Source organism: Penaeus vannamei, chromosome 40, assembly GCF_042767895.1.
Source record: "Penaeus vannamei isolate JL-2024 chromosome 40, ASM4276789v1, whole genome shotgun sequence".
NCBI lineage: Eukaryota > Metazoa > Arthropoda > Malacostraca > Decapoda > Penaeidae > Penaeus > Penaeus vannamei.
In genome coordinates, this window is record NC_091588.1 from 23,702,695 (window position 1) to 23,720,194 (window position 17,500).

The 17,500-nt window shown below is 34.9% G+C and overlaps 3 protein-coding genes across 3 annotated transcripts in view; 2 read left to right on the forward strand and 1 right to left on the reverse strand.

Moving 5' to 3' along the window:
• The window catches only part of LOC113804999 (uncharacterized), a 10,617-nt gene extending 1,036 nt beyond the window's left edge, over nt 1-9,581 (forward strand). The window contains exons 2-12 of the mRNA XM_027355912.2: nt 1,860-2,057; nt 2,778-2,870; nt 3,536-3,634; nt 3,798-3,944; nt 4,445-4,541; nt 4,650-4,811; nt 5,709-5,818; nt 7,069-7,167; nt 7,397-7,531; nt 7,979-8,086; nt 8,419-9,581. Coding sequence (XP_027211713.1) covers nt 1,872-2,057; nt 2,778-2,870; nt 3,536-3,634; nt 3,798-3,944; nt 4,445-4,541; nt 4,650-4,811; nt 5,709-5,818; nt 7,069-7,167; nt 7,397-7,531; nt 7,979-8,086; nt 8,419-8,688 — 1,506 coding nt within the window. The 5' untranslated portion in view covers nt 1,860-1,871 and the 3' untranslated portion in view covers nt 8,689-9,581. The remainder of the gene's footprint in view (nt 1-1,859; nt 2,058-2,777; nt 2,871-3,535; nt 3,635-3,797; nt 3,945-4,444; nt 4,542-4,649; nt 4,812-5,708; nt 5,819-7,068; nt 7,168-7,396; nt 7,532-7,978; nt 8,087-8,418) is intronic.
• A 1,436-nt stretch (nt 9,582-11,017) lies between these two features.
• On the reverse strand, nt 11,018-16,983 carry LOC113805000 (pre-mRNA-splicing factor ISY1 homolog). Its single transcript, XM_027355913.2, has 7 exons — nt 16,774-16,983; nt 14,951-14,973; nt 14,621-14,784; nt 13,967-14,132; nt 13,366-13,553; nt 12,531-12,667; nt 11,018-11,878 (listed from the first exon to the last, which is right to left on the reverse strand). Exons 1-7 carry the CDS (start codon nt 16,774-16,776, stop codon nt 11,735-11,737), a joined length of 825 nt encoding a protein of 274 aa, XP_027211714.1. The 5' UTR covers nt 16,777-16,983; the 3' UTR covers nt 11,018-11,734.
• A 305-nt stretch (nt 16,984-17,288) lies between these two features.
• Nucleotides 17,289-17,500, forward strand: part of LOC113805007 (uncharacterized) — an 8,170-nt gene continuing 7,958 nt past the window's right edge. Inside the window, exon 1 of the mRNA XM_070117508.1 lies at nt 17,289-17,388. Within this exon, the coding sequence (XP_069973609.1) occupies nt 17,380-17,388 (9 nt within the window). The 5' untranslated portion in view covers nt 17,289-17,379. The remainder of the gene's footprint in view (nt 17,389-17,500) is intronic.

Consider the following 17,500-nt stretch of genomic DNA (forward strand, 5'->3'; position numbering starts at 1 on the left):
CCTCCTGCTTCTTCTTCTCTTTCTCCTCCTCCTCCTGCTTCTTCTCTTTCTCCTCCTCCTCCTCCTCCTCCTCCTCCTTTTATTCCTCCTCCTCCTCCACATTTTCCTCCTTTTATTCCTCCTCCTCCTCCTCCTCCTCCATTTCTTCCTCCTCTTCCTCCTCCTCCTCCATTTGCTCCTCCTCCTCCTCCTCCTTCTCCATTTCTTCCTCCTCCTCCTCCTCCTTCTCCATTTCTTCCTCCTCCTCCTCCATCATTTCTTCCTACTACTCTTCCTTCCCTTCTTCCTTCCCTTTTTCCTTTCTCCTCCATCTTTTCCTTCTTCCATGGAAGTTTGTTGGAATAGCCAGTGCCTGTAGCTAGGATGTATGCTGGATTCTCCGCCAGTTTTGGTTAGAAAAAGCAGAATACACGCAAAAAAGTAATTTACATATACATATACATATAAACATATATGTATTTATTTATATATTTATATATACAGACACACACACACATATACATATATATACATATATATATGCATATTTATATATATATATATATATATATATACATATAAATATATATATATATATATATATATATATATATATATATATATATATATATATATATATATAATATATATATATATATATATATATATATATATATATATATATATATGTATGTATGTATGTATGTATATATATGAAATTAGATTTACATAATTTTAAGAAAAAAAGTTGTATGTGTAAATAGAAAAGAAAAAAATATATATAGATAGATTAATAGAAAATCATTAAGTAGGTTTTGCATATTTCTACGTGTATTTGTATTTCATTACATATCAATCAATTATGAGAAGAAGAATATCCATTTAGAGAACTTTTGTTGGTGATAATTAGAAAGTTAGACCGAAAAAAATGATGTGGAATGGGAATAAATAAGAAAATGACTAAAATGGAAATGACACTGGAAGAAAAAAGAAATGTGATTCATACAGAACTCACGAAAAATAGAAGATTATTAAGTAATATTTGAATATGATATCTAATAGGAATAACTTAGATTTCATTTTTTATTTTGTTGAGCTTATATTTTCATGTGCGGATAAATAGAAAAAAATTATTTTGAACTATAGATATATAGATATAGATACATGAAGATGTATAGATTTTGGACTATAGATATAGATACATGAAGATATATAGATATATGAATGCATATTTAGATATAATTATATATGAATATTCATATATTTATTTTATTTGAATTGATTTTAGGGGGCCTAAGACAGATTTCAGAAGTTACTGATCCTGGATGGTGCTTTTTCGTGATAAATGTTTTCCGATAATGTTTGATGAGAAATGGTGTAAAAGTATATTGAGATATTTGTTTTTACTAATTTTATTTATGGTGTGTTCATGAAGAGATGTCCCACTTAGTGTCACGTGAAAATCATCAATATTTTACTAGTTACCTAGATGGTGGTGAAAAAAATAGATATATATGATGGAAATGACAATAATGATATTTTTTCCCAACTGATGATGATAATAATTATAATAGTAATAATGATGATAAGGATGATATTAATTAAGATAATAATAATGATAATAATAATGATAATGAGGATAAGGATGATATTGATTATGATGATAATAATGATAATAAGGATGATAATGATGATAAGGATGATATTCATTATGAAAAAAATAATGATAATAATAATGATAAAGATAATAATAATGATAATACTAACTGTACACTAATCATAATAATGATAATAAAGATAATACTAATAGTAATCAAGATAAGGATTATAAGATTAATGCCAGTAATACCATTTCCTCACACCCAATTCCACATCGGCAGGACTGATGCAAGATGGACGGAAGCCAGTACTGCATCCTGTGGAACAACTATCACGGTTCCCTGGTAAACACCCTCAGCGGCCTGCGACGAGAGGGCGACTTGGTAGATGTGACTGTTGTCTGTGGAGATGGAAATAAGGTCCGCGCCCACCAGCTGATCCTGGCCGCGTGTTCAACATACTTTCGGGATTTCTTGAGGGTAGGTGGTCAAGGGAGTGACTGGGTGTAAGCAGATGTTCCACGAGCAGCCTTAATGAAAGGGCTTAAGTTGGGGGTTAACATGCTTCTGGCCTGGCTTAGGCAATCTGTTTGGTAAGGGAGTCAAGACTTGCAAATTATTTGGGGTGGGGGTCGGGGGTCTAATCATCTATAGTCTGACTGTCAAATAAAGAAGAGAAAATAGTTGCATTTTCCTAAATATATGATTATGACAAAAGATGAATGTTCTGAGGCCTTCCTAGCCACCGAGCCCAGTAGAAAGGACACAGATGGCTCAAGAACTAGGACTAAGCATGAGTAATACACCCTGGCCATTATCATAAGTTTGCCTGGAAAAGATGTTTACATAATCTATTTGTCTATTTGCTGTTAAAGTGATCTCTTATAATTTTAAGGAGATAATGAAATTTAATCTTGAAGTGATTTAACATAAATTGGTACCTAAGATTGTGTTTAGACTATGAACTATATGTTAAAGTATTGCCAATAATTTTTTCTATACTTGAATGTCAGTTGATAAGAAAATAGTATATGAAATTGATTCCCGTTCCCATTTTCATCAAACCAAAAAAATTATGATGAAATATTTTGGAAGAAAATTTCAAATGTTTTATTTTTTAAAACTTTTTAAGAAAAATATTTTCTTTCTGAATCCGAAATGCTTATTTATTTCTCTTTATTCTTTTCTTTTCCCTCAAAGGACAATCCATCCAAGCATCCTATCGTCCTCTTGCCGATGGAGATCCGGTACCCAGAGCTGAAGGCCATGGTGGATTTCATGTACACGGGTCAGGTAATTCATCATCCTTCTCGCATCTTGTTCTTTTCTGTCTACAGTTGGCAAGAGCCTGGAAGTTTATTTCATTGTTTTTGTTGGTTGGTATTAACCTTTTTTTGATGTATTGGTAGTAAATGTTCTAAATGCTCAGTTTTTCAGATGAAGACAGATGTGTGATAAAAATGTCTTAATTAGTGGGCCAAGACTTATTAGTGTTGTGCCAAAAGATGCTAGAAACACAGCTAAAGAGCACTGGAAATGTTTGAGATTGGTTAGATTCCGTACAGGAGGAACTGGCAATAAGTGGCAGTGAAAGAATGAGAGCTGAATTGAGTTTTATCCCTCAAGTACCATTCTTAGTGACAGAAGAAAGATGGGCAGTCCCCCAAGATGCCACTTATATGAGCCAACTAATAGTGCTTATATTTTTAGATATGATAAGACTGATTTAAGAGACTTTTGTAGAGGTTTGTGATTTATAAGGTCATAATCCTGAGGCAGACACATTAACTTTCTTTGCTCATCCACATGTAGCTGTCACAAATCAGTTCCGAAGTTTTGTTCACTTGTTGGTACTTGGCAGATCAGAGCTTCTATAAACCATAAATGAAGTCAGCAATAATATCGTTCTTAGCATGATCCCTCATTGATTTTTGTACATGTTTGTTTCTATTTTACAGGTTTGTGTCAACCAGGAGCGTCTCCAGGCATTTATCAGGGGTGCTAGATATCTCCGGATTAAAGGTCTGGAGGACAATGCAGATGACAGTGATATGGAGGTAAATAAGAGTTACTTTGTGTCCATCTCCTTGCATTTATCATAAAATAGAAATAAAAATTAATGTCTTGTAAGATATCAAGTCGCGTATTGTACATTGTCACCACCTTAAAGAAAAAAATCACAAATACATAGTTGGTAATTTATTGATGATTCCTCCCAAGGATTTAGCCCCAGATATGGAAAATGATAAGCCACCCTTGGGAGTTTCAACTGGCGGTGTGTCTGTGTCTGTCGGAAGTGGTGGGGAGTCTGGAGCCACGACTACCGTGAAAGGAAGAAGGGTAAAGGACCACAGATACACTCAACATGTGAGTTCAGTGTTTATTTTGTTATAAAGTGCTTTTGTATTTAGAGTGAAAGTAGGTTTCATTGGAGGAGAAACAAGGGTGTTAGTAAGATTAGGCATAGAAAAATGTTTGTGCAACAGTCATTGAATATGAATTGATAGTTATTATTGTAGAAATCATACCTGCAATGAATGTAGTACATGTGAAATGCACTGAATAGGACTCAGTATATTAGATTTGAGGTTACGAATTAGAAAATTATGTAAGAATAACAAAGATTTAAAGTTTCAAGTTTTATATGTTTCTTGCTTATATGTTCTGTGGTAAATAATTAGAGCTTATATTCACAATTTTTTGGTGAAGATTGATTGAAGGGAAGAAACCAAATTCCAAGAACCTTAAAACATCTTAGGTCCGCTATGAAGGACTAAGATTAATAAGATTTGCTTTGACATGAATCTGTGAGGATTATCAAAGCTATTTCTTTAAATTACCCACATTACATCTTCTCCCCTCAATAGGTTGAACTTGGCGATTCTGATGAAAACCGCGAGAAGTGGGAAGTGGTTGACCGCAAGCCAGTGATTCTCCCCCGTGCCCAACCTCCACCTCCCCCAGGTAAATCCCTGCGCAAATCATGGAATGCAATAGGAAAGCTGTACAAGCCTTGCATAAGAGCCACAACAAAAGGGCCAAAAACAAACTGACTAACATGTAAACAAACAGGTTCAGGGATGAGGAGGAGACGCAGGGCCAGATCAGCGCTTCGGAAGAGGGCCATGCACCTGAGTAACCACATAGTATGTTACGAGCAGCGTACAGACGGTTCCGACGGAGGACATGAGAGATCAGAACCCATCAACAAAATAAGAAGATTAGGTTCACCTGGTGAGTAGAATCTAACGCTTTGTCTTTAGTCTTTCTTTTATATAGTTATTTGTAACTAATGGAGACACTCTCTTTCTCTTTCTCTATCTCTTTTTTTCTCTCTCTCTCTCTCTCTCTCTCTCTCTCTCTCTCTCTCTCTCTCTCTCTCTCTCTCTCTCTCTCTCTCTCTCTCTCTCTCTCTCTCTCTCTCTCTCTCTCTCTCTCTCTCTCTCCTCCCTCCCTCTCTCCTCCCTCCGTCCCTCTCTCCTCCCTCCGTCCCTCTCCTCCCTCCCTCCCTCCATCCTGCCTCCCCCCCTCCGTCTCTCCTCCATTCCCTCTCTCCTCTCTCCTCCCTCCCTCCGTCTCTCTCCTCCCTCCCTCCCTCTCCCCCCCCTCCCTCCCTCTCTCCTCCCTCCCTTCCTCTCTCCTCCCTCCCTCCCTCTCTCCTCCCTCCCTCCCTCTCTCCTCCCTCCCTCCCTCTCTCCTCCCTCCCCCTTATCCCTCTCCCTCCCCCTTATCCCTCTCCCTCCCCCTTATCCCTCTCCCTCCCCCTTATCCCTCTCCCTTATCCCTCTCCGTCTCCTTTTTTTCTTACTGTACTATTTTCTCCCTTTTTATTCCCTCTCTCCTTTTTCCTATCTGTTTTCTCTGTATATATCAGTAACTGTGAAATATTATCCATATGTAAGACTGAAGGGACAGATAGCCTACACATCTGAATTATCATATGTCCTATTTTTACATTCGTGCTTTAATATATATGTGTATATATATATACATATATATATATATATATATATATATATATATATATATATATATATATATATATATATATATATATATATGTACAAATAGATTGTTATATACTTCTACATCTGGCATCAAAGTAAAAACGAACTCTCTAAATCCATGCAGGACATTTCCACGACAACGACTTGGACATCTGTACCTGTACGTCACGCAAAATTTGGTCAGTGAGAGACACAGAAGCATTGCTCAGAGTCTGGCGAGAAACTCTTACGCAGGTGTGTTGATTATCAGTTGAGTCATTTTAATCGACCCTTTACATCCACGAGACCTTTGTGCGATCTCTAGAGCTAAAGGCAGTGGAGTACAAAAGTTCCCTCTATTCTGTTCTGTCTTCAGTAATTTTTCTGATAAATTATTGTTGATAATGATGTCAGATTTTTTTCTTTTTCTTTTCTTTTCTTTTTTTCTTTCTTTGTTTTTTTCTTTCTTTTCTTTTTTTCTTTCTTTCTTTCTTTTCTTTTTTTTTCTTTCTTTCTTTTCTTTTCTTTCTTTCTTTTCTTTTTTCTCTCTCTTTTCTTTTCTTTCTTTGTTTTCTTTTTTTTCTTTTTTTTCTTTCTTTCTTTCTTTTCTTTTTTTTTAGTGAACTATATTAATGGTAAAGGTAACAAAAAAATCTGGCATGTCAAGGGTCTACATACAACGGCTGAACTCTTCTCTGCACTAATACTTTGTCAATAGATTTAGGGTTGATATTCAATAAACTTTGAGTTAATAATGTTCTAATGCTTTTTGATCAGATTTTCTTATAGTGCCACTTAGTAGTGTTTAAGATATAGAAACAAATTTGGAAAGGCATTTTAGAAACCTATTTATATTTAAAGTATTAACCTTAGACAGATATTACGATGAAAGGAAAGGGTAAATAGTTTTTAATCATTGAAAAATAGAAAAATGTTGAATAGGTTGAGAAAAGGAAAGAGACCTAAAAGACAGGAATATAACTACACAAAAATAACGTGTAAAAATAATTTCTCTCTTTTGCCTGTGTATCATACAAATGAAAATGCAAGAGTGAATTATACCTTGTATCTGCAGGAGAGGAAAATAAGGGTTGGTCAAAAACTGCTCTAAGTTAATGGAAAAAATGTAATGGTAAAAATTTCTGTCCTGAATCATGATCATACTTTACTATTTAGTTGCATTACATCTCTGCTTAAGTGTTCAAATAAGTAGCTTTGTAGATTTATAGCGAGGAATGTGGACAAGGAATAAGATTTGATTATTTTAACTGGAATTCAAAATACTGATAAAAAAGAGATACAAGATGATAAAAGATTAGCTAGTGCATTTTCTTATAGGCTTAAACCTTGTCATTTATTTGCACTGTTAATAAGTCAGTAGATTTAGACAGGGATCATGAGAGTGAGTAAGAACACCGCAGATATACAACTATTCACACAAGATCTTTTATATTTTTATTCATTACAACTATTCTCATTATTTTAATTATTCTCCCACAAATCAGGTCCCACCATCGTACTTCATTCGGTCGATGGCTCTTTGCAAACGTGTCGCCAGGAGATTGCAAGGTCGTGGCATTCAGAAAAATTGGAGACAGTGCCAGGTGGGTTTTCAGGTTTTCTGTCTAAGACATATAAAAGATTGCTTTATGCACTTGATATGAACTATAGGTCCATAAAATCTTTCATTGTGTGTGTTTTGTTTTTTCTTTCTTTCCATCTTTCTTTTTTTCTTCTTCTTCTTCTTCTTTTTTGTGTGTGTGTAAATGCAGGTTCCAGTATGTTAAGTACAAGGTGCATTCATTTAACAAACAAGACCTTTCTCTACAACAGGTTAAGATGAAGAACTTGCGCAGAGAGGTGAGACTATACAAAGAATCCGTTGGGAGAAACAATTCTCGTAAGCCTTCAGAAGTGGCGACAGCCTGTGAGAAATTATTACCTGATATTGAAGACATCTTTAACAAGGTACAGGTTTTTTGCACTTAAAACTATCTAACATTCAGACTTGAGTTGATAATAATTGGAAGAATAGTATTTATCTGTTTTGTTTGTTGTGAACTAATTTTCATTTAGAACAGTTTTTTTTCGCAATGTCAGTGGCAAGTGTATATGAATTAAATATAGGATTATTCAGATCATTCTATCTTGACTTTGTTTGTATTGAAGATCAGGTGTATATCAGATATTTCAATAATTTATTATTTCTACACCCTTACAAGTTTGATTATTTATAAGTTAAATCTCCATAGAAAGATTTAGTCCCTTTGTAAAGTGAATAGGAAATATGGTAATGTAAAGCATATGTATCACATTTTTTAGTAATATGTGAAGAATATATAAAAGTATACTTAAGTCTAGTATCAAAATATTGATGAGATGTTTCAGTACAGTACTAAAATTGTCTCCCAACAGGAGGAGGAGATTCGACGGGAGTGGTACCAGATGAGAGCAGAAGAGCGGCTAAAGGCAGAGGGGAGACTAGTGGATGGAGAAGCAGCACCTGCTGATATCCTGGCCCAGGTAATTTAAAAAGAGTTGATTTAAGGTTTCCTCCTATCTGAAGTAGACGGTCACCCTTCCATCCTTTTTGGTACTCTGCGTTCCTTCTGAAAGGGATTGCAAAAAAATAAAAGATGGTTATTTTGGATGTGGACTTTTCATTAAAACAGGTATTGAAATGCTAGACTTTGATAGGAAGACAGTGTGAATAAGCCACATATGAACCAAATGGCATCAATAACAAAAAAAGAAAAAATCCTTTTCTTCTTTTTCAATGCTACTTACTTATATTTACAACCATTATCACTTGGCCTACCTAACTAGTTAATTATGCATCTTCTACCTTCTTTCAGGTTGCTGTCCTTGCCGACTCGGACTTGTGTGACGAAGATACTGATGCCCAGGAGTGTGTAGCGGGTGACGGGTTGGAAACGGAGGGCGAGGCTGGTGCTTTTACTGAGGGAGAAGGCTTCACTGAAGGCGAGGGAGGCTTTGAGGAGGAGGTCGACACACACACACACGTCGTACACACACAGGATGACACGGCAGTCCACCACATTGTTGAAGACGTTACATTACAAGTTGTTACAAAACAGGAACCTCAGTCAGGCACAGAGATTTAAATCTCTAAAAGAACCTGGTAAGGACAGAATAATGAGGCTACAGTAGGTCCCATGAGTTTGAGCATCGGCACACTCCACTGGTGCACGGCATTGAATGATACGTTCATAGAGAGTTATGTTATTGCTTTATCATGTTGTCATGATGTCTTGTATGTGACTTTTTCCCCCTTTCTCTCTCTCTATTTTTCCCTTTTCTTTTTGATTTATGAAAGTTACAAGAATTATTGAAGGATATCATAATTGTATTTACACTTTTTTATGTACTGCTTGTCAATTCCTTTAATGCATTTTATTCTTGACGAATATACTATCCTTTGCATTTCATCGATTGATGACCAATCTATTGTATACTTTTCTGTCAATATGCAATTTTTTTGTCACATTTAGCTATTTGTATTTCATTCTTTTCTTTTCATTTTTGTGTAATTTTGTTGTATATTGTTTTCAAAGCCAAATATAACAGTAAGGGAAGAAATTGACAGGAAGAATAAGCAGTATTTAGAAGAGACTAGTTACAGTATTTGAAATGAGTCATAATCAAGAGATATTGTTTTTTATATATATATATTAGTAATATAAAGCACATACATATATCAGCTTTAAAGGCATGCATATGATAAGAATATGTATAGGTATTGTGAAAAAGTTTGCAGCAAAGTTTTGAGGCAACTGCACTACTTTCAGAAAATTAATTATCAATTTCTAGTTTCAGAAGTGTCAAATTGTGTTTTTGATATATATTATTACTCCGGTGCATTTGAAAAAAATTAATAGAATTGAATAAATTATGTTATTATCATATTCAGACCGAGCTGGAAAATGGTACTCCACACCTGGTCTTGCATTTATCATATACTGTGAGTTATGATTTGAAAATATACAGATCTCATTCTTTTATGTCTTTTTACAGTCTTTCAATCCTTTATTACATAAGTTATTGTGCAAGTTATATAGGATTTATGAATCAAAGATTTGCCTTTACCATTACTTTGAATCCCACAGGTTTTCCAGCAAAGTTTGTCTACCTTCTGGATCCAAAATTATCTCCTGTTCTATAAAACTAAAGTAATCTTGGGTATGAGGTGAACCAGCCCTAGAGCAATCCTTTCATAGACATAGATCCTCCTTTTTTCTTTTGATAGTCAGTCATGGTATATTGTCATTTTAGAACTTTTATTTATAATTTTGTAATGACAGAATGTAATTGTAATTAAAATGGAGCTTAAACAGAAGGGTGGGCAGTCAAAAGTGTCTGTAGGACAAGGGCTAATATTTCATACTGGGCTAGAAATTTTAAAATAAGAGTCCATTTATCTAATGATAAATATCAGTAACAATTTCCAATTTGAAATTTCAAATCAGAATTATCTTTTTTATCATTGACATCTTCATCACTAAAGGCATTATAATCTCTCTACATTATGTTTTGTAGTGCTCCTAGGTTCCACACCCTCAAGTATAAGGCTGTTGATTGTCCCTTCTTAGCCAATGCCTGTAAACAAAACCCACAGAGGACACGGCAGAAGAAGGGAAGTATTGCCCTCTTATACCCTCAGTGACGGTGACAGCTATAGCTGTCATGACATAACAGTCTATGACATGTGAACGTGTCATGACTTGCAGTGGGTGGGCCGGCTTTACACAGCTTAGGCATAGCCACAAAATCTAGACTGTTGCATAATACTACATCACAAATGAATCAGACCCCATCATCATAGGGTTAATAATCTATGTTTGGACTGCCAGTGAAATTTTGATGGTGGGTGTACCTGTCAAGTGTAATGAAACATAACACTAAATGCAAATGTGTACATGCTGAGAGCAGTATATAAAGAGTATACTAATATTTCACAGTAGGCTGATCACAATGGAGTGAAGCATCCTCCTTAGCTGGTACTTCATACTATTTCCAATTTGATTCTTAGTTTTCTCTTGAGCCGTTGGGTTAATTAGCTGTAAGAAAGTGACTTGTAAACTTGGGATAACAGTTCTAACCAGGTAGAAAATACACCACACACTGACCCTGAAGTATAAAGTAGGACAAGAAATAGGAGAAATTTAGATGTAACAATGAGAAAGGCACCAGCAAGATGAACAAAAGGTAAAATACCAGGAGCAAAAAAAAAAAAAAAAAAAGATGAAATTTATTTCACACGTCACAAAACTGCCCAGAATTGTCTGCCGTGGTGCCTTGTCACACTAAACTAGCCTTTTTATCCTGGTAAGTGTAGTTTCTCTTCCAAAAATCACTGGAAAGATAATCATTTCAAGAAGAAGATTGATATGCAGAAGCCTGTACTATAAAAAGGATACACATACAATTTCATAGTTTTCATTATTATTATTTTCCTCTAAAATTATAAAAAATAATGTTTGGTTGTACATATACATATAAACATACTAAAATACCTGTTGGGGACACCAATCAACTTGATGTTATTTTTAGCTTTTGATATGGCCTTTATATATCATGAAACTGAAAGAATGCAACATTCAATATCACAAACCACAACAAGACATTGAACTTATTCTAATATCTTTAAATCTTCACAAGGTCTAATTGTAGTATATAAACAAACTGCCACATATTAGATAATTCTCATAGCATATGTATAGCCATGTATGTGATTATATCAAATACATTATTCAGTTGTAATCAATGAAGGGATACCAGAAATATTCTGTACATTTCAGTCTTTTTATTTTCTTGGAAATATATAACCTATTTAACCTTTAAAATGTTTCTGCACATAGCACATGCAAATGCCTATTCCACTCAATGTGAACAACGCCCTTTGAAAGAAAATTATGGAGTACCATCTTTATTATTGAGCTGTCCTTCCTCGTTAAGTACTGCCCAAGTATGTTATATATATATAATGCAATCAGTGCCATAAATTAATTAAGAATAAAACAATACATAACCATTTTTCTTGACATACACAGTAATATCAGCTTACTGAGTTGAATGCTGTTCTTTATTTTTGCACAACGGTTGTACTAAATGTTTGAAATGCTGGTTAACAATGCACTCCCCCCTTAGATTTCAGTCACCCAAGAAAGTCTGTAGTAACTCTCGTTTCTTTCTCTCGACTAGTGCTGCTTCGATGTCTGCTTGTGATGGGATGTTGGGCACGTGAGCCATGAATCGCTGAACCTCTGATCTCTCATCTGTTTCATCTAAAGACATCTGTTGGGAAATAGAAGAGATAGGCTTGTATTTATCTAGAACTGGAATAAATCTAGAGTAACGACATAATTCTTCCATGACTAGTTGTGTAAGAACCATTTCAAACCCCCCAAACAAATCTAAAAGACATTATTAACCCCTAATGTATGGCCATCATCGCAAAACCAGACAATAAGACTTATGCATCATCCCAAGACAGAGTCATATTCCCAGTATACAGTTAATGCTGGAGGCTCACTAATTAGTCAGAAACAATTAGGTAATTTAGAAAGAGTATTTAGGAGGGAGGGTACTGCTTGGGAAGACCTCAGTAGGCTTCCAGCAGTTATGCCAAGTGGACTACCAACTTCTTTGGAATGATGCTTAACTACATCAAACAACAGGATAATATTAGCTCATTTTGGATGATGAAGATCTTAACTTGTACTGGGGAAAATCTACCATGATTCATTCATGAAAATTAAACATTCATAAATTTTTGCACATCAAGGAGATGACAAGAAAAATAAAGGTACATTTCTGTGGTTGCTTCCCATGTCCACTGCCTAAATTTTTAAAAGTGAATAAAAAAAAAAAAAAAAAAAAAAAAAAGTTTTTAAAAAGTCAACCTAATGAGCAATGAAGAGAAAAATCCTTCTTTCGGCAAACTCACTTGTTCATCTTCATGATCTGATTCTTCCTCACTTTCCTCCTCTTGATGTTCTTCCTCATTTATTTCCTCGTCTTCCACATCGTCTGACAGTGCTGACAATTTCTTTTCCGTGTATTGCTTGACAGCTGTTTTTATTGCTAGGGATAAAGTAAGTATAAATAACAGATTAGATAAGGATCACTAATATTGAAGAAGAAATAGAAGAACAAGAACAAGAACAAGAGAAGGAGAACAACAACAACAACAACAAGAGAAATAGAAGCAGATGTTGAAGAAAATGAATAAGAAGAAGAATAAGAAGAGAACACGAACAAGGAAAAGAAGGAAAGGCAGAAAAATGAGAACACAAAGAGAAGAAGAAGAAGAAAAAAAAAATAGCAGAAGAAGAAGAAGAAGAAAAGAAACCAGGAAAAAGGCAGAAGAAAAAGAAGAAAAAAAGCAGAAAAAGAAGAAGAAAAAAAACAGAAAAAGAAGAAGAAAAAAAGCAGAAAAAGAAGAAGAAAAAAAGCAGAAAAGAAGAAGAAAAAGCAAAAGAAAAAAAGAAGCTTCAATCAAACATCACACTCAACAAAGATAATCAAAACACTAAATGCCGGTTAAGAAATTTTTAAATACTTTATCCTACTTTTTTTACAAGTAAGAAGTCTAAAATACTCGTACTTCAATAAATCTTTCGCAATGTATAGAGACTTTAAAAAGAAAGGGAAGGACTCAAGAAGGTCATGAAAAGTAACAGGAAAATAAATCCATTAAAATGAAGAAAAAAAAAAAAAAAGTACACTTCAACCAAATACACAAACATGAACTTTGAAAAATAATAGAAAGTTATAAACACCTTTTCTCTCCGCTTTTTTCTCCAACGGTATCAGCACACCGTCGTCATCATCTCTGTAACCGTAGTAATCTGCATCGATATCTTTCATCAGCTCTCCTCTGGTCTTGCGAGGGGGAGCTGGAGGTTCCTGTTCGAACAGCTCTCTCACCCCCGGCAGGTCCTTGGCAGCTCCGAAATACATATACCCTCTGGAAGGTGATGGATTGGATTTAACAAAGGCATGGCACAAGGGGAAGTAATTAACTTATTGAGAATAAATATTCACGTACTTGTGGGAACTAAGTTTATGGACAAACTTTATTAGCAACTTTGATAGGGCAGTAGAAAAATGTATCATCATACTCAAAATGTTTTATCTATTAATCTGTTTACATATTTTAGGAACTAAATCCATGCTGAAACTATGAGAAGGCAATGAATAGGTGTATTTATGTTTTGTTTTGTTTGTTTGTTTGAATGTGTGTAGTCCTAGGCCTGTTTCTGCAACAAGCTTCCATAAGGGCTTAGTCTTCACTCAATCCTTTCCCAATCTCTACCCATCATTCTCTAATCTTCACCTATTCCCATCCCAATCTTCTTCTAATCTTCACCCGATACTCACCTGTTCCCTGGAGCTTCCTGCCCATCCATGTCAGTCATCTTTGGACCGACCCGAGCATAGTCCGGCCCACCAAGTTCCTTGATTCTGACTTCCCAATGACCTTTTTCACGTAGCAGTTTGTTGATCTCATCATTAAGGTCTCTGATTCTGAACTCCCCCAAACCAGCTGTCGAGGCAACATTAATTTGTTATATTTCTATTGTCAATTTATCAAAAATGGGAATGAGAAATATTGAATCCAAATCTTGTGTTTTGTAATCATTTATTCACATCTACGCTCTTTTAGAATATATACAAATGTCAAATTACTAGATATGTTTGCTAAGCCAGAGAGAGTGACAGACAGACAGAGCAATATTGCAAATTATTCTTTGGTTGTTTATTAACTTGCATTTTATAAGAAGTTCTTACTTCAGAAAATAAAATCTGGCATAAGGACCGCATAAGTGATTTATGGCATAACAGTTCATCAGGCACAACTTTTATTTCTAAAAACTCCATATAGTACAGAAGAATCAATTCACATCTCTTTGTGTCTTGTATAAACAAAGTATTTTGTATTCCAGTTTGTTTAGACCATAATCCTACCAATAAGCTGAGTAAAGTTTTGAAATTAGCCAATAAGTTTTTCAATTTCACAGCATACACACTCACCATTCTGTATCTGTGAAACTTTCCGAGCAACCTCTGATATCACTTGATTTCTCCACTTTTCGGCCTCTCGTAAATCCTCGCATTCGGAAGCAAGATATGGCCTCCGTGACTTCTGTTGTTGTCCCCCTCCTTCCTGGGCTGCTCTCCATCTGGCCAGTGTTGTCCTGCAAAGTACATTCAAGTCTGTAAAACACTTGTTAAAATATTTTTGTGTTTGTTTTGATCTACTTTCTATCAAACTATGAAATTGCAGCAACCACTTTAAAATAGTCTTTACTTTATTTTTGTCGATTACAAAATACTCAGCAACATATATATATATATACTCACATTGCCTTTTCTGCATTTCGAGCCTGTTGGGAAAAACAAATGGCAATTTAGATGGTTTAAAGAGAATGTGCAATATTCCAATGAAAGGCAAGGTTCAACTGGTCTTGTATACGTCTAGTACCCTACTTGAATCCGACTGCTCTGCTAGATGCAGTGTTTCAAAGGCGAAAAGCATCGCCATAATAGACCATACATGCCTCTCCCTTAAATAACATTGTGCTTAGTACTTCTCATTTGAGAAACATGGAGCACAAGGATTTATTCCCTGTTTGACCATAGTTTCATGTTTCATGGTGTATATTTTTTGAAGAAAGAAGCATGGAAACTAATTTACAGATTCAAAATCATTAACACTAGTCTGACGGGCCGTCGGCACGAGTGTAGATTCTCAGTTTCAAATTGGCCATTTCCTGTTTAGTTGTTTTTAGTAATAAAGAACCAATTTTGTGATTATTAACTCTAAATGGTTTACATAAAATCTGTAATATGACTTTTGTTGACTTTATAAATACTGATAATTTCTTACGGTGAATTACAGACAATAATTTGAAGCTGCACCCTGAAAAGCCCAGAAATCACAAGGTAAAAGACGCTCTCAGTCATGTTATCATTGGCTCCCCTTAGCCCCTAGAATCTGCACCAAAGTGACAGGTATTCAGCCCAGATAACCACACTTACAGCCAAACCTGCACATACACAAGACTAGTTGAACTGTACCTTAAAGCACTGACATGGGATGACAAAATCATCATATAGTCAGTAAATGAATCAAGCAGTAATAGAAAAATACAACCTGGGAATTCATTTCATTTCTAAACATCTCTGCATACATTCATATACACCTAATATTCACAACTTAATAAAGCGAAATATTGTGAGTATATATACTGATACTAATTTCAGTATTACACTTGAATGGTAGACAACAACTGTGTCATCGTATGAGATATCACTATTATTTCAGCTTCCAAAAGCAGAATAAGATTTAAAGATAACATATTCTTGAATGACAGGTAATAATGGAAGCATTCCATGTAATAAAAATCTAACACTATTTTCCTAAAGATTGAATGACCAAAAGAAAGAGAAAACACAAAGCCATACCAAGTATTATCAGTGTCATTCCAATGTTATCGCTGTCACTCAGCTATGACAAAGATCCATATTAGTGTTTGAACTTACTGAGGTGAAGCCAATCATAAAAATTCTTTCAGTTGGTCTTGGAATTGGTTATTCTATACCACAATTGTTGGCACTCCAGCTATGGCCAACATACTGGTACTTTACTCAAATATACCTACACATGGCAAAAGCTTGTTGGTCTTTACAAGCAACAGGTAATGTCACCAACACCATCTGATGCCAAGCCACTCTAATTCACAGGCTACTTGAGAGTTCAATCTATAGCACCCCTCGAATCAATGGAAGATGGATCCTACTAGAAATCCCACATAAATCTTGAGTTCCCTGAAATTAGTGTAATTTATCAACTCTCATGAGTTCATATCATTGGTTAACATTAGTTTACCTTCTATACAGAATTGGACAGTAAACATTGTAAGTAGTTCATTTGGTACTTATGTTATCAGAATTCTCTACAAAATTAACACAAATAAGGTACATGATGTACAAATGTATCAGACCGGCAGCCGGCATCATGGCAACAAATTCAACCTTGTCGTATTAAGTGGGAAATAACGTCATTTTCGTTGTTAAACACATGCAAAATACGCATATGGGTCACAGAATATCACCTCAACCCCATCAATTCGAAATTACGATTACAAACATTAAAACGTAGAATCTTTTAAAAACAATCTTACCATGTTGGTTTACGTGATTTTTCTCCTTGTATTCTGCCGACGGTTTCTTACGTAATTTCCACTGTAAACCTCTGTTCACGAGCCTTCTTCACTAGTTATTCCTTCCTTTCTTAGTTTTCGAGAATGTACGACAAGAATAAAGGAGGAATTCAGAGATAATTCCAATGTTACGGATTTTCTTGGAACGTTTTTGTTATTGTGAGAGACCGCAGATACAATACGTTCAGAAATATTTTGGGTTTCAAAGAAGCGTAATTTGGCTTGTTTTTTCTCTAGGTTTACTATTTATTTTATGGCTTGTTACTCTATATCACAAATTACTTAATTCATTAATTACTATGAAATTATTTTGTACCCTCCATCTTTTGATTCTAACTTTTTACGATTTTTCCTTGGTAAAGATATTCATAAATACATCGAATATGAAAATGAATATCAAATATTACAAAGAAATTGAATGTTTTCTTATTAAGAATACTATGTACCATTTATTGTAATTTCTTCTTTCAAAAGATGCAATGATTGTTTACTCTCGACCTTCCTTCAGAATTTCGTAAAATTTTCTCTCGTTTAACTCAATTATTTGGCGGAATTTAGACGCCGGAAATGGGAAAGGTAACAAGCAGCAAACCTATTGTATTATTATGTATTTTCTGTGAATATTGAGGGAGTATTTGTTGCTGTTTTTAGCATTTTTGAGGAAAAATGAGTACCAGCCATAGTGTTT